At 45.2% G+C, this 24,558-nt stretch overlaps 1 protein-coding gene across 1 annotated transcript; it reads left to right on the top strand.

Annotated features, from left to right (window-relative positions):
• The first annotated feature begins 4,134 nt into the window (after window positions 1-4,134).
• INCA1 (inhibitor of CDK, cyclin A1 interacting protein 1) lies at window positions 4,135-23,283 on the top strand. Its single transcript, XM_083410778.1, has 6 exons — window positions 4,135-4,269; window positions 9,526-9,630; window positions 11,493-11,535; window positions 15,917-16,128; window positions 18,988-19,192; window positions 21,281-23,283. The coding sequence occupies exons 1-6, from the start codon at window positions 4,229-4,231 to the stop codon at window positions 21,431-21,433; spliced, it is 759 nt and encodes a 252-aa protein (XP_083266904.1). The 5' UTR covers window positions 4,135-4,228; the 3' UTR covers window positions 21,434-23,283.
• Window positions 23,284-24,558: the final 1,275 nt, after the last annotated feature.

Genomic DNA, 24,558 nt, shown 5'->3' with positions numbered 1-24,558 from the left:
CCTCAGCCTTTTCCCCTAACAATTTGGCCGCCACACACCCTTCTTCTTTTGTTTATCCTCCTTCCACTGCTCCGGCCATTGTTTCCCCCTCTTCCTTTCCACAGCCTCCGTTTCCCTCACTTTCTCCCCACCTTCCTTTACCCCCACAACCCAAAATGTCCCCCCTCTGCTTATAACTACAGCGCATCTCGCACAGCCTGCCCAAGCTGTTCCTTCGACCTTTTCTGAGGGAAAATATGGGGAATATTTGGCTGAGGAGGAGCTAGCCAAGGAGAGAGGCAAAAAGAGATTTACATGCCCCACTTTCCCCCTTGAACCATGTTTTTCCTGTCATCCCCACATCCTTTATTTTTTTTAAATAATATTTATTAAATATTTTATAATTATAAAAAGAAAAACAATAAAGAAAAACAATACATGGATTCAACAAACAATACATCAACAATAAAAAGAATACAATACAACAATACAACATAAAAACAAAACAAAAACACACATCCAAATTTTATATCTATATCTGTCATTTGCTTATTTCCTTGACTTCCTCGCACCTCCCTTTTTTGTATTCAAATTAGCTGGTTCAACAAATCCTTTCCCTCTTCTTCAATTTTTGTTCTATAATTTATCCTAACACAATCTAACTTTAAATTTTCCACTTTAACACATTAACACTTAATATTCATATAATTCTTAATAACACTTCTGCTAAAACCATGTAGCTTCATTCCAATATTCTTCTAACATTCATTAATTTTGCAATATTTCTGTAAATATACTTTAATTTTTTTCCAATCTTCTTCCATCGACATCCCCACACCCTTTAATTTCCTTATCTTTCTCACTTAAGTCCCTCATGTTTCCCCCACAAAAGCTGCCCTGAGGCAGTTGGCCTTGTTTTCTATCCCGTTTCACAGCCAAAATCCAGCGCCTTCCATTTTCCCCGCCTTTCCCCGCCTCCCTCTTTTTTAAAAATAATAATAATAATATTTATTCCAATTTTCAAAAATACAAGAAAAATTAAGAAAGACAATATACAATAAAATAAAAAGAGAAAAATAAAAATTAACAATACGTAAAAAAGACCACCCCACCAACAAGAGAAAAAAGACAAAAAACAAAAACATTTTTTAAAAAAGAAAGCACTCCCATTTTTCTAGATTCCTTCCTTCGATAACTTATTTCCTCAACTTCCTCCCACCTCCCTTTTTGTATTCCAATTTATTAATTAAATCAGCAATTTCTTCCCATCTTTCACTGCTTACTCGCTTAATTATCATTAATGCATTTAAACCTTATTCTCCTATCAACATCTAGAACATCTAGAAAGTTATCCCTCTTTTGAGCAGCCTGAGGGAAATCTGTGAGGGAAATTGGGCCAGCACAAAATGGAGTCACCTTTGTACCTTTAGCATACTTGAGAGACATCACCAAAACAATATGCTTGACTCTTTCTATCTATCTATCTATCTATCTATCTATCTATCTATCTATGGAGTGAAAGGCCATCCTGTCAGACATTATTATTAGCATGAGGAGAAATATCAACGTGAAGAGACCGTAATGCAGTATTTTTTTGGAAGCTGCTTCCATGAAGAAAATACTTGCCTTTAGGGATTTGTCACAGTGAGGGTGAGGGGTTCAAAAAGGTTATTTGCCTTGGGCAAAGGTAACAGGCAAGAAAATGAAGCAGGATTTTCTTGGAAAAGTCTTTGCTTAAAAAATATGGCGGTGGTGGTCATGTCGCGAGGCGTCAGGTGGTTGCCATAGATGGGTGTTTATTGGGGTTACCTTCAACAGGATGCCCTACAATAACCAACCTCCACCCTTAATTTAACTGATCCATTGGGATAATAAATAATTCTCTAACAATAATTTCACTGAGGGGAACGGGGCATATTTTATACATTGGGACAGGTCATCTTCCTATTAATAGTTCAGATTTAACATGCTTTAAATCCTCACAGGAGGAAGGTTGTAGCTATGGGGGTTTTTTATATATAAAAAATCTCATTTATTAATTTTTCACAAACAAAAAAAGAGCTTTATACATTTTAACATAAATCATAATTTACTTTCTCGTTTGACTTCCTGCCCTCCCCTTCCACGGTTCCCATATTTACCCTAAAATGGTGCATATTTCACCTGTACTATTAAATACATAGAATTTAACCTATTTATCTTAATAATTCACACTGTTGCTCATATTTCAAGTCCTGCTGACATTTTCATCTTGCTATAACAGTTCTTTAAATAGTCAATAAAAGGTTTCTGGTCCTCAAGGATTTCTTTGGCATTTTGGTCTCTCATCTTTGCTGTTAATCATTCCAGTTCCACGTACTCCATCATTTTCAAAAGCCAATCTTCCTTTGTTGGATCCTCTCCTTATTTCCACCCTAGGAATACAATATATGTGCTGCTGTCGTTGTGTACAGGGTAGTAGCTATGTTATTTGGGTCGCAAAAACCATTTTATTCTGTGAACCTGCCCTGAGACCCCCAGGTATAGGGTGGTATATAAATTCAATTAATAATAATAATAATAATAATAATAATAATAATAAAACTCTGCTTCCCACAGTGTATACAGAGCTTTCCAAACTGTGTCTTGTAGCACATAAATTATAGAATCTGCTCCCAAAACGTGTAACGATGGCCACCCGTTCTGACAAATTCACGGCTAATAAATAAGGCTACTAGTGGCCTCCATTGTCACAGGCCACTTTTCTTTTTCTATTATTATTATTAATTATTATTATTATTATTATTATTATTATTATTATTATTTATTACAAATAAAAATGATAAACAAATACAAATAAAATGTGCACACACACCCCTCGAGACCATTCCATTGTAACTATCCAACCTCCCAAAATTTCAAAACCTCTTGTGATGGTTTGACCCCTTTCCGTTTTAACAGCACAATTCTACAAATATTTCCCACATCGCCTCAATATAATTTCTCCTGCATATTCCCTTAATGTGTTGTTGTTGATTAGTTGTTTAGTCGTGTCCGCCTCTTCGTGACCCCATGGACCAGAGCACGTCAGTCACTCCTGTCTTCCACTGCCTCCCGCAGTTTGGTCAAACTCATGCTGGTAGCTTCGAGAACACTCTCCCACCATCTCGTCCTCTGTCATCCCCTTCTCCTTGTGCCCTCCATCTTTCCCAACATCAGGGTCTTTTCCAGGGAGTCTTCTCTTCCCATTAGGGGGCCAAAGTCTTGGAGCCTCAGCTTCAGGATCTGTCCTTCCAGTGAGCACTCAGGGCTGATTTCCTTCAGAATGGAGAGGTTGGATCTTCTTGCAGTCCATGGGACTCTCAAGAGTCTCCTCCAGCACAATAATTCAAAAGCATCAATTCTTCGGTGATCAGCCTTCTTGATGGTCCAGCTCTCACTTCCATACATCACTACTGGGAAAACCATAGCTTTAACTGTACGGAACTTTGTCGGCAAGGTGATGTCTCTGCTTTTTGAGATGCTGTCTAGGTTTGTCATTGCTTTTCTCCCAAGAAGCAGGCGTCTTTTAATTTCATGACTGCTGTCACCATCTGCAGTGATCATTCCCTTAATAGCGCATGGTAATTTATGAGTAATAGCTAAATCCCACACCACTTTATACCATTCTTCCATTTTATATTCCCTTTGCCCCTTCCACTTCCTAGCTGCAATAACTCGTGCAGCCATCAATAAATTTGTGAGCAAGTCCTTGCTAGCCTGCGAACCTTCCACCCCATCATAAATCGATAACAATGCTACCTCTGGACTTTCGGTCAGCTTTAACCCAGTGGTTTCTGTTATCTCCTTAAATACCTTTTGCCAAAAGAAATTGTACATATTTGCACCCCCACCACATGTGAACATAAGTCCCAGACAGGCCACATTCCTCTGAGACCCAGTTACTTGGAGTCACAAGTGATTCTTGTGCTCAGGCTTCCATTTTGGGGTATCTGCTTGGCCGTTGTGAGAAAAGGGTGCTGGACCAAATGAATTTTTTGGCCTCATCCTGCAGCCAAGCTCTTATTGTGTTGTACACCAAGGAATACCCCTGTATACGGTGGAAATTACAGAGGAATGAAATGCCGGTTTTGTGTGTTCCGTGTGTGACTCACAGATGGTTGCGATTCCTTCCAGGATAACTGACAAGAGGACAGAAAGTGTCGTTGCGAGTCAGACGTAGGAGAACGGAAGAGCGGATCCTCAAGGCTTTAAACCAGCCGGTCGCGCTATGGAAGGAGAGAGCAGCACTTCTTTCATGCCCTTTGTTAAGTAGGTTTCTTGCGTTTGCCACAGAGATACGTACATTTAAGAAAGGAAAGGAAAAGGGAGAAGACATGTGTGATATGTCGTGTGCACTTTGACAAATTGACATTCAAGTGGTGCACATTGTTAAACTATGGAACTCACTGCCTGGGGAGGCAGCCAATGGCTTCTAGCCAGGATGGCGATGTTCTGCCTCCACAATTTGAGGCCAATTGCTGGAAGCCGCAGGAGGGGGAGTTGCTCTCGTGCTCAGATCCTGCTTGCAGGTTTCCCACAAAGTGCGTCCTGCTATCCACCGTGAGAACAGGATGCTGGACTAGATGGGCCATTGGCCTGATCCAGCTAAAGGCAGGGTCACAGATTGGTTTGGGTACTTTCCCACTTCCCTTGCTCTCTCTAAGATGAAAATCCCCAGATACTATTCTCAGCAGTGGTCTCCAAGGATAGAGAACCCTCCCCAAACCATAGTTTATTAGTTCAGGTGTAACACCAAGCCACAGTTTGTCCCAATTGTAGTTTGCAAAACAAATGGATTGAAGTTTTTAAGCAGGTGTCTGAAACAGTGTTGTAAAAGTGCCTGCCCAATATCGACAATGAATATGAACTTATTTATTTATTTTGTTTCACAAACTTTATTTTAGTTATTTCATAAAATAGAATTTATTTATTTTATTTATTTCATAAGATGCACTGGTTGATTGTAAAAATAAATAAATCTCAAAGCAGTTTACAAAAGATAAAACAATAAAAGCAATAAAAAAAACCCCTCAACCCTACTTTAACACATACAAAAGTTATAAAATCAAAGCAGATTAAAATTATGTCAGCTTTCTAGATATCTGGTAGGTAGGCTTACCTCAACAGGAATGATGTACAGTGAAGGCACCTGCTTGGTGTCATGAGGCAGGGAGTTCCAAAGTGCAGGTGCTGCCACACTTAACGGTCAGGTTCTTACTAATGTGGAACGGGCATCGTGTGGCACCTGTAGTAGCACCAATTCTGCCAATCAGGCACTCATGGGTTCAGACAATCTCACAGGTAAGCTTGTCCCAAGTTGCTATGGGCTTTATATACTAACAGCAACGCCTTGAACTTGGCCCTGGCGCAAATAGGCTGCCAGTGCAGATCTCTGAGCACAAGTGTCAGGTGTGAACAAGGCCTCCCTCCCGTCAGCAATCGTGCTGCAGCATCTGGATCAAGCGTGAAGGAAGCCTCGCATAGAGCGCATTGCTGCGGTCCAGTCTTGAAGCAATCAACACTAAAAAAGCCAATGCAATTCTGGGCTGCATCAATAGGAGTATAGCATCTAGATCAAGGGAAGTAATAGTGCCACTGTATTCTGCTCTGGTCAGACCTCACCTGGAGTACTGTGTCCAGTTCTGGGCACCACAGTTCAAGAAGGACACTGACAAACTGGAACGTGTCCAGAGGAGGGCAACCAAAATGGTCAAAGGCCTGGAAACGATGCCTTATGAGGAACGGCTAAGGGAGCTGGGCATGTTTAGCCTGGAGAAGAGGAGGTTAAGGGGTGATATGATAGCCATGTTCAAATATATAAAAGGATGTCACATAGAGGAGGGAGAAAGGTTGTTTTCTGCTGCTCCAGAGAAGTGGACACGGGGCAATGGATCCAAACTACAAGAAAGAAGATTCCACCTAAACATTAGGAAGAACTTCCTGACAGGAAGCGCAGTTTGACAGTGGAATTTGCTGCCAAGGAGTGTGGTGGAGTCTCCTTCTTTGGAGGTCTTTAAGCAGAGGCTTGACAACCATATGTCAGGAGTGCTCTGATGGTGTTTCCTGCTTGGCAGGGGGTTGGACGCGATGGCCCTTGTGGTCTCTTCCAACTCTATGATTCTATGATTCTATGAACACATGATCTGCTGTGTCAAGGCTTCCCCAGCCCAGGAACGGCCATTGCTGTTGAACCAGCTGCGGTTAGTAAAAGGCGCTTGCAGCCCTGGCCTGAGGCTACTACCTGATCCTCCGGGGACAGAGTGGATCCAGAAGGACCCCAAGCTGTGAAGCTGCTCCTTCAGTGGGAGGGCAACCCCATTGAGTGTAGGCTGGGCTGACTCACGGCTGCGAATGACTGGGCAAGGCAAGAGTTAGATAATGAAGTTAGGACTGCAAGAGGGAGAAGTTAGCCTTTAAAAACTTTATCCAGTGAGGTCATCACACCAGATCTGCAGGAAGTCCTGCTGCTGCAGCTTTATTTAGCAGGGTGTGGAAGTGATAAAACAGCAATTTGGGAAAGTGTAAATAAGAAGCCGTAGGCAAAAGTTACCAGCAGGTGGCAGAGAGAAACTGAATTGGGAGATGTGGAGGTATTTACAGGAATCAGAATAATCCTCAGTAACCCCTATTTTTCTCCTGGAGGCTAAGAATAGCCTCTCATTTTGTATAAAGGTTGCCGTTGTGTTTTTGAGATGCTGGAAAAATCTGTGAAATGTCTTGCTCTCTGAGATGGTTTCCTTACTGAGGATTTTTTCAATTCAGCGTTACTTCTGCACAGCCTTGAGATCTGCAGTCTGTGTTACATACATCAGGCGGTTTAGAAATGTAGAATAATTTGGCTAAAAAGTGAGGGGGGAGGAATGTTAAACAGCGTCTAGAAGAACAGCCTAACAATCTTGAGAAGAAGAAGCTGGGTGCAAGACACAAGGGCTGCAACAGAGGGACAAAGAAAGAAAGGGAAGGGAGGCATAGAATACCAAGCTTCTTTAAAAAATAAAAGAAAAATCCACTGCTCGTGAAGGGTACTTTTTCAGTGACGTATTACTCAGTGGAGGCTGGTCTGTTGTTGTTGTTGTTTAGTCATTTAGCGGTGTCCGCCTCTTCGTGACCCCCTGGACCAGAGCACGCCAGGCACTCCTGTCTTCCACTGCCTCCCGCAGCTTGGTCAAACTCATGCTGGAAGCTTCGAGAACACTGTCCCACCATCTGGTCCTCTGTTGTCCCCTTCTCCTTGTGCCCTCCATCTTTCCCAACATCAGGGTCTTTTCTTTTCTCATGAGGTGGCCAAAGTCTTGGAGCCTCAGCTTCAGGATCTGTCCTTCCAGTGAGCACTCAGGGCTGATTTCCTTCAGAATGGAGAGGTTGGATCTTCTTGCAGTCCATGGGACTCTCAGGAGTCTCCTCCTCCGGCTGGTCTACTAGGGCAAATGGGGCACCACCCCCACCAGCCACCATGGTGTACTTTAGAACCAGGAGTGCCAGCTTGGCACCACGACCGTGGGTGCCTGGGGCCATGGGTGCCATGCATGGCCTTGAAATTTGAGGGTGCCCATCCCTTTCATGGGGAATTTTGTGGGTGCTTGGGCACCCAGGGCCCCAGAGAGTTGGCACCTATGCTCAGTACATATCAAATGGGGTACAGGTACCTCAGTGATGGTCTAGAGCAGTGGTTCTCTTTTCTTCTTCTCTGGGCCACACTTTCAGAATAAACCATTTTTTTTTACACCATATTTTTTAATTGATAAGAAATACAGTGGGAAATAAAGAGAATCAACTCCTAGCAGTGCTTGATTTATAGCTTAGAACACAACTGCGGGACAACCAAGAAGTATAAGACAATGCAGCTACGTAACAACATGAATCATTCCCAAAAAATAATTATAAACGAGCCTCTTACATATCTACCTTAAATATGTATGCGAACCCGATGAGAGGTATCAGCTTGATGCTTTTGCTCTCGTTTTGAAAAGGTATCTATCCATATTCTGTAAATAAATGAATAAAAATTGGCTACTATGCTACATTGAAATGTTTAAACGTTTCTGTGATAGTCCTTGAATCTTCCTGCCACACTTTCCATCCTCTCCTGCCACACCAGGGTGGTGCAACACACCCTTTGAAAACCACTGGTCTAGGGTGGTACTGCCCCCTGGGGGTGCTAAGAAGCATCCTAGCACCCCCTAGGGACGCTGGAGTCGCAAATGGCTATCAGGCTTTGAAAACCTGGTTTCGCTGGATCAAGTTCAACCAATATTTTTAACTGGATTTTGACTTAATTGTTTAATTAATCATTACTGTTTTGGATTCCATTGTGTTACTACCTTCCTTGGTGGGTTGTGCAAACTGCTCTTCTGAATAATGCTTTTTATAGGGTCTGGGACATGGGAGGTGAGTTTATGGAACCAGGGAGGCGTCGGCCCAAAAATGTTTAGGAGGAGGTCTAGGAGGAGGCTTCTCCTATATCTCTCTGAAGCCCTGAAGCCGTTTGATCATGAACTATTTCAGTGTCTGTGGGCAAATGGTTTCAGTTTCTTTCTTTTTTTTAATCAACATCCAGTGCTGTAATAAAAAAAAGAGGTTGGGTAACTAGCAATTAAACAAGCAGCTTCTATATAAACCAACATAAATTAAATATTAATTTGTTAACTTCAAAGAGTGCTGGGGGCAAGTAGGAAATTGGCAAGGAATGGAGGAACAATGAGACACGGCCCATCCTCTGAGGAATAAATATGTTCCAAAGTCTTCCTCGTATATATTTCTAAGATCCGCTGGGCTGGAACACTCCTTGCATTTGTTGTTAACTCTTAACAAGCCGCTAGGCTAGTACATACAAAGGTTGTAAGGATGCTTGGAAAATATATATGATCTGCTTGGTTATCTCATCATCCTGCGTTAGCTGTACCTGAAAGGTGAGCTGATATTTTCCAAAAGGAACTTGCTTTTTCTGCCCCTGCGATGCCAACACAGCCTTTCTCAAGTTCCTTTTACAGTAATGATATGCCCCAGGCTATGCATCTCTGTGGCGGGACACGGGTGGCACTGTGGGTTAAGCCACAGAGCTAGGACTTGCTGATCAGAAGGTCGGTTGCTCGGTCCCTGCTCCTGCCAACCTAGCAGTTCGAAAGCACGTCAAAGTGCAAGTAGATAAATAGGTAAGGAAGGTAAACGGCGTTTCCGTGCGCTGCTCTGGTTCGCCAGAAGCGCCTTAGTCCTGCTGGCCACATGACCTGGAAGCTGTACGTCGGCTCCCTTGGCCAATAAAGCGAGATGAGTGCCGCAACCCCAGAGTTGGCCACGACTGGACCTAATGGTCAGGGGTCCCTTTACCCTTTACCTTTATGCATCTCTGCAGAAAAGGATGCAGATTTGGAGGGGTTCCCATCAAAGTCATAATAGTCATGACTCGGTGAAATCTAAACGCAGCAAACAGGTAAATTGTTGGAATCCATGCTTTGAATTGCCAACAAAATGTTTGTGCTGGTCTCTGCTTACGTGTGATGTAATCTGCTCTTTCTCCTTTTCAAGACAGTCCAAGATGGTCAGCAGATACCAACAAGAAGCAGAAGCAGAGGCTGCCAGCCCCGACTGTTCAAACAGAAACATTTGGGATGGTCTGAGCCAACAACCAGGGTAACACACACAGTACTGTGCATAATGGTCCAAAATACAGACACAATCCTTTCAGAAGAGCTTTTTTTTTTACTAATTCCCCTCCATTGCCCCCACCACCGCTGTCCATAACTCAATACAAAATAAGGATGTTGTTTATGTCAGCATATCGTTGCACTTTGGGCTACCCCCCCTGAAACATTCAGCTACTTCAGTCATCAAGGAGAGCAGAGGAATATGCAAAGCGCATGCAAATGCCTTTGCAAAAATTCTGATCCGTTGGCCAGGGCAGCCACTGAGTTGCAATATCAAAGTTGCAATAGTCTGAAAAACCAGCCAGGATGGACTCAAGGGCATCCTGATCAAATTTGCAGATGACACCAAACTGGGAGGGGTGGCTAACACCCCAGAGGACAGGATCACACTTCAAAACCACCTTGACAGATTAGAGAACTGGGCCAAAACAAACAAGATGAATTTTAACAGGGAGAAATGTAAAGTATTGCACTTGGGCAAAAAAAATGAGAGGCACAAATACAAGATGGGTGACACCTGGCTTGAGAGCAGTACATGTGAAAAGGATCTAGGAGTCTTGGTTGACCACAAACTTGACATGAGCCAACAGTGTGACGCGGCAGCTAAAAAAGCCAATGCAATTCTGGGCTGCATCAATAGGCGTATAGCATCTAGATCAAGGGAAGTAATAGTGCCACTGTATTCTGCTCTGCTCAGACCTCACCTGGAGTACTGTGTCCAGTTCTGGGCACCACAGTTCAAGAAGGACACTGACAAACTGGAACGTGTCCAGAGGAGGGCAACCAAAATGGTCAAAGGCCTGGAAACGATGCCTTATGAGGAACGGCTAAGGGAGCTGGGCATGTTTAGCCTGGAGAAGAGGAGGTTAAGGGGTGATATGATAGCCGTGTTCAAATATATAAAAGGATGTCACATAGAGGAGGGAGAAAGGTTGTTTTCTGCTGCTCCAGAGAAGCGGAAACGGAGCAATGGCTCCAAACTACAAGAAAGAAGATTCCACCTAAACATTAGGAAGAACTTGCTGACAGTAAGAGCTGTTTGACAGTGGAATTTGCTGCCAAGGAGTGTGGTGGAGTCTCCTTCTTTGGAGGTCTTTAAGCAGAGGCTTGACAACCATATGTCAGGAGTGCTCTGATGGTGTTTCCTGCTTGGCAGGGGGTTGGACTCGATGGCCCTTGTGGTCTCTTCCAACTCTATGATTCTATGATTCTATAATAGTGCTGTTACATGCTACTCCAATCTCTGAGTGGCGATAAGACTCCAGGGGTTGCTGCACTTACCCAGGTTTCGGTTTCCTTGGATTGGAGGCCATCAGAGACTGTGGTGTCTTTGGGATATATGGTTTTATTTACACATATATGCAACCTGAGCATAGGATGGAGGGGCCACCACAGCATCAACACTCAAGTATTTGGTCTTTATTGGCATGAATATATATGTCTAGAGACATGTGAGCATTGACTGCTGGAGTGATTTGGAGATGGGCCGAGGAAGCTAGGCTTTATTTATTTGTTTGTTCAAATTATGCCCCACTCTTCCTCCCAAAGGAACCCGGGGCAAAATATAAGTAAAAAGTTAGTGTTCTGCATAGTTCCTTGACCATCACTGTGGTTAGCAGGAGCCAGGCACTTATTAAAAAATAAAATTATACAAATGTACCTCTTCAGAACAGTCTGCCTCTGTTTAGTGAAATTTGGATTCTGTGCACATAGCGTAAACCCATTCCTGTGCTTGTTGGCTGCCAAGGAGTTGCACCCCCCCCCCCAGCCCCCGAGTTATGAATGTAATATATAAGAGGCATTTTGAAGTAAAAGCCAGTGGTACTTAGTTGCACAATTATCTTTCAGCTCCTGCTGGATGGAAGAATATAACGAGGCACCGTCCCTGCTGGTAAGTTTTCATGGATGGCAAGATGAGGCTTCCTTTGAAATCATTTGCTTCTTTCCTGCGGAACTAATGCCCCATGTAAAAATAGGAAAATGCAAGTAGAGTTTGCCCTGATTAGTGAGCTCAGCTGTGTGTGTGTGTGTGTGTGTGTGTGTACTTCCCTTTGCAAACCTCATTTGCTCTGTGGAACCTGAAACCTTTCCAGCGGGAGCGTGTGCACTGCAGAAAAGATGGAAGGTAATTTTACGTGGAGCATTCCAGACACACTGAGCAATCCTGCACGCAAATTACGCTGGGGGTGGGGATACCTTGCTGCTCCACCAGCAGAACAGCTGCTGTATCTTATACCCACTCGGCCCAGGAGGGAAGGGGCAAATGCAGAGAACCAGGCCATAAACCACCAAAAGGGGCTGTGCCAGCGACGATGTCATCTTCCCACAATGTGCTCAAGCGCATTCTGGAGACAGGCACGGAAACTTGCCCTCCCACAGTAAGCAGTGGCGGCCACCAACCTGGATGGCTTTAAAAGAGGATGAGACATATTCATGGAGGAAGAGAGGGCTATCGATGGCTACTAGCTACAATCGTTGTGTTTTACCCCCACAGTCGGAGGCGGCGATGCCTCCAGATACCAGTTGCTGGAAACTGAGCAAGCGAGAGTTGCTCTTGTGCTCTAATCCTGCTTGCAGGTTTCCCACAGGCATCTAGGTGGCCATTGTGAGAACAGGGATGCTGGACTAAATGGGCACTCTCTGGCCTGATCTAGCAGGCTTTTCTTATGTTCTTATGTTGGGTTGGAAAAGGTGGACCAAGCATGTTGTTGTTGTTTAGTCATTTAGTCGTGTCCGCCTCTTTGTGACCCCCTGGACCAGAGCACGCCAGGCCCTCCTGTCCTCCACTGCCTCCCGCAGTTTGGTCAAACTCATGCTGGTAGCTTCCAGAACACCATCCAACCATCTCGTCCTCCGTCGTCCCCTTCTCCTTGTGCGCTCCATCTTTCCCAACATCAGGGTCTTTTCCAGGGAGTCCTCTCTTCTCATGAGGTGGCCAAAGTACTGGAGCCTCAGCTTCAGGATCTGTCCTTCCAGTGAGCACTCAGGGCTGATTTCCTTCAGAATGGAGAGGTTTGATCTTCTTGCAGTCCATGGGACTCTCCAGAGTCTCCTCCAGCACCAGAATTCAAAAGCATCCATTCTTCGGCGATCAGCCTCCCTTATGGTCCAGCTCTCACTTCCATACATCACTACTGGGAAAACCAGAGCTTTTACTATACGTATAGCTTTTACTATATGGACCAAGCATAAAGTTCCCAGTTCCCTCTTTCCCCCTACCAGTTTAGAAGGGAGGGCTTGGGCTGGCAAGGGTGTCTTGCCCTCCCTGTCCAAACGGCCGCAGGCGACATCCTCTTGCTTCTTGTTGGGAGCCAGTTCCTGACAGCGATGTCACTTTTCCCACCTTAGAGAGCACAGATTCTCCTCACCCCCTGCTCTGTTCGATGAGGCTGGCTAAGAGGCTGCCTCACCACAGTCTGCCTCTCCGCTCCGAAACCTGTTCCCTCTTACATTCACCTTGCAAACAACATTCCTGGCTGCCCCCACAGTTACAGGAATAACACAAAAATGATACGTACGGCAATTTCTCATGTTTTGGGTGTGTGACAGCAGCACTGCCACCTCTCAAACATAAATAAAAAAAAGATTGATTGCTTTGCAATTCTAACTCAAATCATGGTAGCTCCCCCCCCCCCAAAAAAACACCTATTCTCATTGAAGGGGAGGGACATTCCTGGCAGCCTTTTGCACTTCCAATTTCCTTGGGGGGGGGGTAGGAAGCAATCACTCCTGAGAACAAAAGCCCCAGGACAAAGCACATTTTCAGTGCCACGTTCCTTTGCCATTTTCTGTCATATGTACTTAGCTGTGGCTAAGTACATATGGGCAATAAGAACAGGTTTCTTGGATTGCCACTCAGCACCACCACCGCCCCTTAAATAAACTTTCTCTTGGAGAGAAGTGGGTGAATATTTAAAAAAAACACACACACAAATAAATAAACACAGCCATAAATATTTATTGAGATGCATTTCTTGGAGCTTGGGTCTTTCTCCTCCTCACTTATGCTCCTTTGGATTAATTATCTTCCGACATGCACGGCTGTATCTCCAAGTGTTATGACTTCTCCACACTTAGCTCACTGGCTGTTGCTAATTAGGGATGCTCTTGGCTGAGTGAAACTGAGCTCATTAGGTCGAGGGCTGGCAGGTTAGCTGGCGCAGGGAGAACCCCCCTCCCTCCACGCACCCCGGAAACTTGCTTCTGAATGAATCACTGGGGTCTCACACCAGGGAACAAAACCTTGGCACAAACAGTCTGTGTCCTCAATGTATATTGATTGATTGCCTGAGGGTTTTAAGGTGAGCCTCTGGGGAAAGTCCTCCCCAGGAAGTTTTGCTGTGGGTGCACTGTCTTTGCAGGGACAGTTTTCTCTCCTCTTTCCCATTCCTCCCTCCTCCCTTTCCTCGGGCTCATTAGCACCACCCTGGCTTCTCCTTGCCCAATGGGCTAGCGCAAGCCCACCTGAGGGCAGTCCAGAACTGCCTCTGAAAGGCCCAGTTGGAGGGGGCTGATTGAGGCCTCCTGAAAGGAGCAGGCAGGTGGCAACTGTACAGAAGGGGGCGAACTCCATCAGTCCCCCGCAGAGCGCAGTGGCATTCACCCACTCATGTTGCCCAGCAACAGGCATTCTCTGAGGCAGACTGTTCTGATATTGGAGGTGGTACACATGACGAGTAGACCTGATCACCTTATCCTTCACAAATCTCTCACACATCATTTTGAGGGCTGTCCAAGTAGATTACTACATTTCACGGCAGCAAGTTCCATAGTTTAACTTTCTCTGGTGGGGGACACGTCATGCTCTTTCTGGGGTCGTTTGTCCACCTTTGGGCCCCACCCTATACTGATGATTACACTGATGACTAGAAGCCGGCTTTGACTGGCCGGCTAAACCAGGTGAGGGTAGCCAGTGGGCCTCAAACCCTCGGTGAATTAGGGGCTTCCCCTGCATGCGAAGACAGGCTTGGGTCGGTCCAACAGTGGGTCCAACGGTCAAGACGGCTGTGCTGTGGAGGGAAGTGAAGTGGAGCTTGTCCATCTGGGAAGGGAGCCCATCTTGGAAAAGGAAAACTCTAACCCTAAACCTCCACTGCCTTGTGGGAAATTTTCAGGAGAAGAAAAAGCTGAGGTGTAAACCTGACACAAATCCAGAGTGGAGTCCCTAAGATGGTTGGATGGTGCCTTGTACGCCTCCTTCTAGCAACTCCTGCAGCCAAACCAGTGCCCAGTGTCTTGTTCTGCTTTCCTTTGGCCCACATAAGTGAGGCCAAGAGGGAGGTCTTGTCATCTGGGCAACCTCAATACACACTGCCCAGTCTTGTGCCCTGGGGTGTTCACGTCAGTGCTGCTGATGCAGCAGTTTGACTTCACCCCTGGAGGCAAACTCCATTGTCTCTCCAGACAGATGGATGCCGATGACAAGAACAATTGAGAAGAAGCTGTTGCTTTAGTCTGTTCTGAATCTCCCCACATTCAGCTTCATTGGAGGTCCCTGTGGGGCTCTTGCATTATGAGAGAGGGAAAATAACTGCTCTCTGTTCACTTCCTACACACACCAAAGCATAACTGTATATACCTCTATCATATCCTGCCTTACTCACCATATTTACATACTGAAAAGTCCTTGAATGTTGCAACCTTTCCTGAAAAGGAGAGCTACTCCATTCCCTTGATCAGCTTGGCTGCCTCTTTCTGAACCTTTCCCAGCTCCACAATATCATTTTGAGGTGAGATTACTAGAACTGCCACCTGATTAAATAAATTCTACGTTGTTAATCAGCCAGGTAGTCATTGACTGATCATTAATCAACTGATTTAGATCTGCACAAATGTGCATGTGCGAAAAACAATGTCTTCCGAGATAAATAAAGCATACTTATCTTCCTTGTAAAATGATGCACCCAGCCACCTGCAGTTTTTATAAGTACTTGGAATAAAAATAGCGAAAATCTGCTGAACAATTAATTAAAGGCTGCATCTTAGCTGATGGGAATGATTTTCATTGATTAGTGTGACTAATTGGCTAATCAGTGCAAACTTACTTTAGAGAAATCAAATATAAGTTGTAGCTGCAATAAATTTTCAAGAAAGAAAGATGCTTGTGAAAACCCTTTGTTCTCTGAAGTATTAATCTTCCCAGTTGCCACTGAAGATGCACATTCCAGCTTTGGCCATTTCTGCCTCTGCGATCGTCATCATCACCACCACCACAAAATAGCAATGTCATTTAATGAACCGGTGCCAAATTCTTGCTTTCTCTATCCCTTCAGACATCTGGCTGTGTAGTGCAAAGGCCTGCTGAGGGTGAAAGAGACCCTTTCCCCTGGCAGATTATTTCAACCACACAGAAACTCCCATCGCCCAAGGAGCTGTGCCGGAAGAAGAGAAAGGGGCCAAAACGAAAAAGACTTGGAAATGTCAGAGCCTTGTCTGTTTGCTATCATCTGGAGGAGCTGAGGCAGCGGCAAAGCAGCATGGACGAGTAAGGAAACAGACCTTTTGTCATGAATGGGAAGTTAACTTCTGACACACCGGTCACCTGCTAGGGGTGGGAATCACATGGTAGCTCAGCATGGTTCTATGAGTCCCCTTGGGGTCCCAGGGCCCTTCCAGACAAACTGTTTATTGATAATTCATCCTGATTTGTTCACACAGAGGGATTTGACAAGTTTGGCTATTAAGTCATAGAAATGTAGAGTTGGAAGAGACTCCAGTGGTTGTCTATTCCACCCCCCTGCAATGCAAAGAATTCCTGACATTTGGCCATCTAACCTGTTTAGAAATCTCTGATGAGGGAGAGCCTGCCAGCTTCTGAGGGAGTCAGTTCTGTTGTTGAACAGCTCTTGCCACCAGAAAATTCTTCCTCAGGTTTACCTTTCTTGTCATTGGTTCCTACCCTCTGGAAAAGAAGCTTACTGCTTCTTCAATGCGATAGCCCTTCAGATATTAGATATTCAGATATTCATATCCTCTCACGGTCTTCTCTTCTCCAGGCTAAATATCCCCAACTCCCTCAACCATTTTTCATAAGGTTTAGTTTCCAGACTGGGCCGCCCTCCTCTGCACACATTTTCTTTGCCAGTGTTGTGTCAAAGGGAGCGTTATCCCACAATTCCATTGCATTTCCTCATCATTTTCCTTATAGCAAAAAGTCTGATCTTTAGAGGAAGTGGTTTTGCTGCACAAGCGCACCAAAACCACCACAATGGCACAACCTGAATTTGCCAGTATGTGATTGAATCCCACCCAAAAATTGTGAAAGCCTGGCAACACCTTCTCTGTGGTACTCTTGCTTTAAGTCTGGAGCGCAGAGAAGTAGAGAACACACCTCTGGGGATTGCACAATCAAACTTGGGAAGGGCCACAGTTGCACTGCAAAACCTGTGCAGGGCTGGTTGGCATCTGTCTGTCTCAGGAGACAACAGAGGAGTGCACTTTTGTAGGCGAAGTCAAACTTTAGGAAAGCTGCCACACCTGCTGTGCCTGTAGAGAGACATGTTTTGTGCTAAAGGAGAGACATGTTTTGTTTTGTTTTTGTTTTTTAAAATATATTTTTTATTATTTATTACAAAACAATTTACATAGAACATAAAAAAACCATAAACAGACCATAGACACTGACTAACAACACCTCATTTGACATTACATACCCTATTAACTTCTGATTCACCTCATTGTGCTTTGTAATACCTTACTAGTCTATACGCACTTCATTTTTATTAATCTTTTCAGTTAATTATCGGGGGGGGGGGAATTACTGTATAATTTCCATAAACTTCAAGATTCAATCCAAATCTGTCAGGAACGTTGTGTTGTTATAGTACTTTTAAAGATATTCTTTGAACATTCTCCAATCTTTACTAAATTTCTTGTTAGAATTTCCTCTTATTCTCCCAATCATCCTTGCAAGTTCTGAATATTCTATCATCTTTGCTTGCCAATCAGTTTCTGTGGGGGATTACATCACCTTTCCAATTTTTTGCTATTAAAGTCCTGGCCGCTGTGGTTATGTACATAAAGAGGGTTCTGTGGTTTTTTTGTATATCGATGGACATAATGCCTAACAAAAAGGGCTCGGGTTTGTGTTTTTTTTAAAAAAAGAATTTAAAGATCTTTTTAAGTTCATTGTATGTCCCAAAATTCTCTTATCTTCGCACAATCCCACCACATGTGCATAAAGGTACCAATCCCTTTTTTGCATCTCCAGCAAACATCGGAGCTTTTCTTGTACATCTTGGCCAGTTTGGCCTGGGTCAAATACCATTGGTTCAGCATTATGTTTTCATTATGTTTTCTCTCAATTTATAACATGCAGTGAACCTTATGTCTTCTCTCCACAGCCTTCCCCATTCATTCACATATATATATTATGTCTGATGTCCTGGGCCCAACAGATCATAATTGATTTTACCTCTTCCTCCTTAACTTCCCAGTCAAGGAGGAGGTTATACATCTGGGATAGATATTTCCCCTTAGGCTGGATTAGATTTCCTCTAGTTTTTATATTTCTCCAGCAAACCCTTTTTGTTTGTCTACACTAATCTTTCATTAAGTTGGAAATATTGGAGCCAATCTATCAGATATATACGAATTTCCTCAAAATCCTTTAGTCTCAGTTTATTTCCCCCTTTAATAGCATTTTATATGTTGTCCAATTTCCCTTCATATTTTTCTTCTTACCCCCCACAACTTTGATGAGTGAGGTCCACCAAGGGGTTTTAGGTTCTAGCAGATCTCTTTATTTAATCCATGTTTTATATAAGGATTTTCTTATTATATGGTTTAAGAACCCTTTGTGGACTCTCACCTTGCCATAAGCTAGACGAGGGGAGGGGAAGCACTCAGCTTCTAAAGTTTTAAAAATTAAAGTTTTAAAAACAGAACTTTAGACACAGTGTGGTTATAGAAAGAGGAACTGTGTTGCTTCTCCCTAGCTACGTCTGGGCTCTGACCAGTAAGAATCACTTTGGTTATTGTATATTATCTATGTATTTCATCTTGTGTCTGTAAGCAACCCTGGAAGCTCCATTGCAGGGTGGCATATAAATATTTTATATAAAATTCCTGTGAAACCGGCACACACTGTATTCCTGATGGCCGTGGTAAGACCGAGATGGGGTGAAAACTGCATTTTCCCAGGAGCAAAGTATTTCATGTTGAATGCTTGGAATATGTTTTCCTGTAACAGAAGTACTCCCTTGAGGAAACTTGCCTGGATCCCATGCAGCAGCTGAGTAATAATAACCGAGGGAATGATTGCACACAAAGATAAATATGCAATCTGGAAAAGCCTTAAATGTCAGCATTCCAGCCTTTGCAAATACCTGTTTTCTGTTTAAAGGCTGAAAAAGGCTAAATGGGGTGGGCTTGTCCCCCAGCCATTCTCCGAAGGAGCAGGAGGAACTGCTGACTCGCCCACAAAAGCAACGTGCCATGATGATGATGATGATGATGAAGAAGACGCCCTGAGCCCCTTCAGCATCCTGAATCCACCTTTCCAGCTCTATGAAGAGCACCCAGTCTTCGGCGAATGCAGCAAGGCGCAGGTAAGCTAGAATTACAAAGATACGAAAAGCAAGGGTGCAAGCTGCTCCCCACACCAGAAAGATGGGGCGGCAATGGGACTCTTGCCTCTCGGTCTCCTCTCTCATGATCGGAACAGAACCATCTCCTGCAGCATCCTTTATCTCACAAGGAGGCAGAATGGACCCACACACCGTTTCTTCACCAGGGCAAGCAAAATGTATTCTCACAGGCCAAGGACACTGTCATGTCAGGCAAAAGCACTTAAGCAGGGCACAGAGCACAGCCAGTGATGGGCGTGGCTGGAGAGAGGAGGCGTGGCCTGGGGAGAGGCATGGCATAGGGAGAGCCCTAAGGACCAGATGGGGGGGCATTCAACCCAACTCTTGAGGTTCCCTGTCCCTGAGTTAGAGCCTGAAGGAATAGTAAAGGTAAAGGGACCCCTGCCCATTAGGTCCAGTCGTGACCGACTCTGGGGTTGCGGCGCTCATCTCGCTTTATTGGCCAAGGGAGCCAGCATACAGCTTCCGGGTCATGTGGCCAGCATGACTAAACCGCTTCTGGCGAACCAGAGCAGCGCACAGAAACGCCGTTTACCTTCCCGCCGGAGCAGTACCTATTTATCTACTTGCACTGGTGTGCTTTCGAGCTGCTAGGTTGGCAGGAGCAGGGACCAAGCAGCGGGAGCTCACCCCATCACAGGGATTCAAACCGCTGACCTTCTGATCAGCAAGTCCTAGGCTCTGTGGTTTAACCCACAGTGCAACCCGAGCAAAGTTAAAAAGTGGAGAAATTCCTTTCATGGATGAGCAGAGAGATTCCTGCTCCTGGAGGGGAAGGTAGCCTTTGTTCTGCCACACTTTTAGGTGAATTAAAAGGCATGTGGGTGTTTAGAGACATCCAGAGTTGCATCGTGGTTGAGCCAGTACGGTGCAGTGGTTAGAGATACCTGACTAGGACCTGGGAGATCAGGGTTCAAATCTCCACTCGGCCTTGAAGCTCACTGGGTGACCCTGGCCCAGTCACTGCCTTTCAGCCTAACTTTCAGCCTAATGTATCTCACAGGGTTGTTGCTGTGGGGATTAAATGAGGTGGTGCAGAACCATGTACGCTGCCACCTTGAGCTCCTTGAAGAAAAAGGTGTGGTGTAAATGCAATAAATAAAATAAATAAACTGAGAGAGATGGCTGCAGAATCTGTGGGTGGTTTCAGATAGCCATCATTCCTCTGCTAGGATTATTTGTCGCTTTCAGTTGCCAGGTGATAGGAATTAATCTTAGCACCTTCCATTGAGTGATGCTTGCTGAGTCTAAAGTTCATTGAATTCCCTTATTCAGCCAAATTTCCCCTGTGTTTGTATCACTGCAAGAAGTCAACATTTGTTGGGAAAGGCCAGTTATTTCATTTCCCACTGTGAAGTAGAAGAGGTATGGAAAGCTCACCTAGTTGTGGTGTTTAAATTAAAAGGAGTTGTTGGTTTGCAACTGCTTTCTGCCATTCTAGAAGAACATCTGCTGGATCAGACCCAAAGATGCATCTAGCCCAGAATCCTGCTCCCCAGAGTGGCCAGCCAGGTGCCTCTGGGAAGTCCGCAAGCGGGAGATGCAGACTACAGCCCCTCCCCTGTGTCCCTCGCAACAGCCACATCAACTTGTATTTGCATATATAGCTATTGTGGTTGACAGCTGTGATGGCTGAGCAGCCAGATTTTGTCCAGGCCCCTTTCAGTGCCACCTCTGCATCTCATGGCAACAGATTCCATACATCTGCTCTCCATTCTGTGCAAAGTAATACTTTTCTTTTGCCTGTCTTCAACCTACTGCCAGTCCACTCCACTGAGCGATGGAGGAGAGGACCACAAGTGGCTACTAGCCGTGATGACTATGCTCTGCCTCCACAATTTGAGGCAGTCAAAAGCAGTTTGGGGAGGGGAGAAAGGGCTCTTGTGATTGGCTCCTGCTTGCTGATTTCCCACAGGGCCACCTGGCTGGCCTCTGTGAGGACAAGATGCTGGACTAGAAGGGCCACTGGCATGATGCAGCAGGGCTCTTCTTATGACGGCCGAGACAGGGGCAGAAACCTGCCTGAGTAACAGCTGGCCTCCATTGCAGGTCCTTTATCCGGAGTGGAACCCCACTGTGCGAGAGCAGCTGAGGATCCCTGAAGAAAGCCCTGTGATCTCCTACACGATGGCTACACAGGACAGGTACCAAGCCTCCGTAGGCTGCTTCTACAGGGGATTCAAACTGCAGTCGGAGGAATGACCCTGATGGCGTATGTAGCCAGAGCTTGTGTGTGTGTGTGTGTGAAGGAAAACCTTTCTCAAAGCACTAATAGCCTGCGTGGGCGGGCGGGAGATGGCAGGCTGCTGCTGCTGATCCATTAACAAGCAGGAACTGGGAAATGAGATGGAGAAAGTGAGGGGGTATATATCTCAAAAAGACCTGCTCTGTTTGACTCCTACCCATAGCAACTCCCTCCAGTTCTTTGGAAGTTTATTTTATTTTAGCAACAATTCTGTGACCTTATTTGCTTCACACACACACACGTCTAGAGGGAGTTTGCTCTCAGCAAATGTTCCACTGTTGGCTGGGGCGGGGGAATAAAGAGGGGGAGCCACTGCCATGGGAGACATCAGGAGTGTTTCCATAGTAATGCAGAAGAAGAAGTAGAGAGGAGGCCTTGCTAGGATCTAGCTCTACATCCTCCTTCCCTCCCTCCCCAGATAGCGTAGGTGTGTGCTGTGCCGTGTTTATTTGGAATGAAAACCCCACCAGGCAGCTTCCACTAGTCTGGAATCTTTTTCCCTCTCACCTGCAGCTCTCAGGTCTGGTAAAAGACCATTCTGGGACGCTGGAATTCATACAGGGTACCTGGCTGATCTGAGGGGCTCTTTCCTTCCCACACACCTCTTCCCCAAATAGGCAACTTCTTGCTTGGCCTTTCAGCAGAAGCCATCTGTCCCCCATCCCCCCCCCCCCGTATCCATTGAGAAGGATAACTTAAATTGTGCCCTTCTTTTTCTTACAAAAGAGCCAGGGTTATGCTTATTCTGCTTTGACAAGATCTGTCTGGGGGAGTTTGCTGCATCTTCCCATTCCAGCAGATGTGATGCCAAAGGGGTCCCTCTCTGACGTCTCACTTCTCTCACATCACTTCCTCCTCACCTCCAGCGTGAATTATAAATGCTTCTGAGACTGACCAAGTCTTTGTCGCAAAGTGTCTAGCACGCCACACTGCAGACCAAACTGGTGGTGGTGGTGGAGGAGGAGGAGGAGGACGAGGACGAGGGAGGGAGTCTTGTTTCCCAGGTTCCCCTTTTGATGACTCAGAGCAAAAGATATGGAAGTTTCATTGAATTTTTTCTTGTTCTGCATGAGGGTAAATTGTTGTCTGCCTGGGGCCAAATTGATTCCAAGAAGCTCACGACAATGGGCTTAGAACTGCTTCACAGCCACCTCAAAAACCAGCCTGAGTTGATAAACAGCAGTCTGCAATCATTAGCAATAATATGGAATATCAAGTCCAAAGACTCCAACCATGCCCCAAAGCTCTTGTATCCTCAGTGGTTTGGGATGGAATTTAAAACAGTGAAAATGTTTTATTTGGGGGGGAAACCCTATAAACACAATCACCACCAGGCTTTTAAATGTATGGCTGCAATGTTTCTGAAATGCAGGGAATCTCTTTATAGGATATTTCAAATGTTAGCTGTTGCACGAGGCCATTCAAAGGTGCTTTCACTGCATACAAACTGTTCCAATCTCAGAAGGGTACTGTGACCCACAGACCAGGCAACAATATCTTGCTAAAAAATTGTTTTTAACCCAAACTCCCAAACCTGAACTATTTTATGGCAGCCAATAGCTCTAGAGTACAAAGCTTTTCAAACTGCTCACTGATAACAGTTAATACATGGGTAGTATAGCCGTGCTAGGACATAAAAAACCCAACACAACCCAAACTGCAGTATTCGGCTGCATCTCTTGTGTTGCATTAATGCGGGTTAATGTTGAAATACCATTAATGTGAAAGGAAATGCTGTACCGTTACATTTAAAAGGTAGAGTTTCAGTTGTTTTAACTTTCTATTAAATGCACAGTGTGTGACCAGACCGTGGTTGTCGTTGTCGTAACTGGTTTACTCTGTCTATGGCTGGGAATATAGGCTAAAGCTTTCCTGTGCTTTGATAAGGACTTGAGTAGAGCCCTGTCTGAACCATTTAGTCCAGACTTTGTCAGCCCTCAGAGTGCTTACAACTCCCTTCAGCCCCAGCCAGGGACTTGTAGGCCAAAACACAGTGAGGGCAACAAGATGAGGAACATCCAACATCCTGTTTCCCAGTGGCCATCCAGGTGACCCCTAAGCAGCTCACAGCAGCCCTCCCATTAACTTCTCCCCAGCCAGTGTCTGCTATTCAGAGACACTCCGCTCCAGCCAGGTTTCCCAAGCCAATCTGGGTGGCCATCATTTCAGTGATAGGGTGGACCTGCCATCCATTGATTTATCAATTCAGCCATTGCCACAACTTGTGGTGTTAATTCCCTGCAGTGTATTCAATTGAAGCTGTTCATTTATCCTGAATCTTACTGCCCATCAAATGAACTGGGTGAGTCTTGAGTCCTGGTGTTAGTGAGAGAGAAAATAATCTCTTAACACTCAGACTCATAGTCACCCAATTAATTGGAGGAGAGTGAGAAATGAATCTTCATGATGGGAGGGGGAATCAAGACTCTGGGCACTTCCTGTTCATTAAGCATGCATCCAGATTTTCAGGGAAATTAGACGACCTTGGGGCTATTTAGGGACGCGGGTGGCGCTGTGGGTTAAACCACAGAGCCTAGGACTTGCCGATCAGAAGGTCGGTGGTTCGAATCCCCGTGACGGGGTGAGCTCCCGTTGCTCAGTCCATGCTTCTGCCAACCTAGCAGTTCGAAAGCACGTCAAAGTGCAAGTAGATAAATAGGTACCGCTCTGGTGGGAAGGTAAACGGCGTTTCCGTGCGCTGCTCTGGTTCGCCAGAAGCGGCTTAGTCATGCTGGCTATATGACCTGGAAGCTGTACACCAGCTCCCTTGGCCAATAAAGCGAGATGAGCGCCGCAACCCCACAGTCGTCCGCAACTGGACCTAACGGTCAGGGGTCCCTTTACCTTTAGGGGCTATTTAATGAGCATTCCCTCTGGTTTTTTTGTGGGGAGGCCAGATGACGGTATGCCAAAGCTAATGGACGTCCCTTTCCTTGCCGCAAAAAGCCCAATTTAGGGTGGGGGAAGAGGCTTACTGCACAACTCCACCCATCCAATTACAGTCGTGCAGCCTGAATTTGCTGGTATGTGACTGAATACCACCCAGAAACAGCAACAGTCTGGGAGCACCGAGAGACCTGTT

Source organism: Podarcis tiliguerta, assembly GCF_965153285.1.
Source record: "Podarcis tiliguerta genome assembly, chromosome: 13".
In the NCBI taxonomy this organism is placed as follows: Eukaryota; Metazoa; Chordata; class Lepidosauria; order Squamata; family Lacertidae; genus Podarcis; species Podarcis tiliguerta.
The sequence above is the reverse complement of the archived record's forward strand: the minus strand, read 5'-3'. Positions and strand labels throughout refer to the sequence as shown.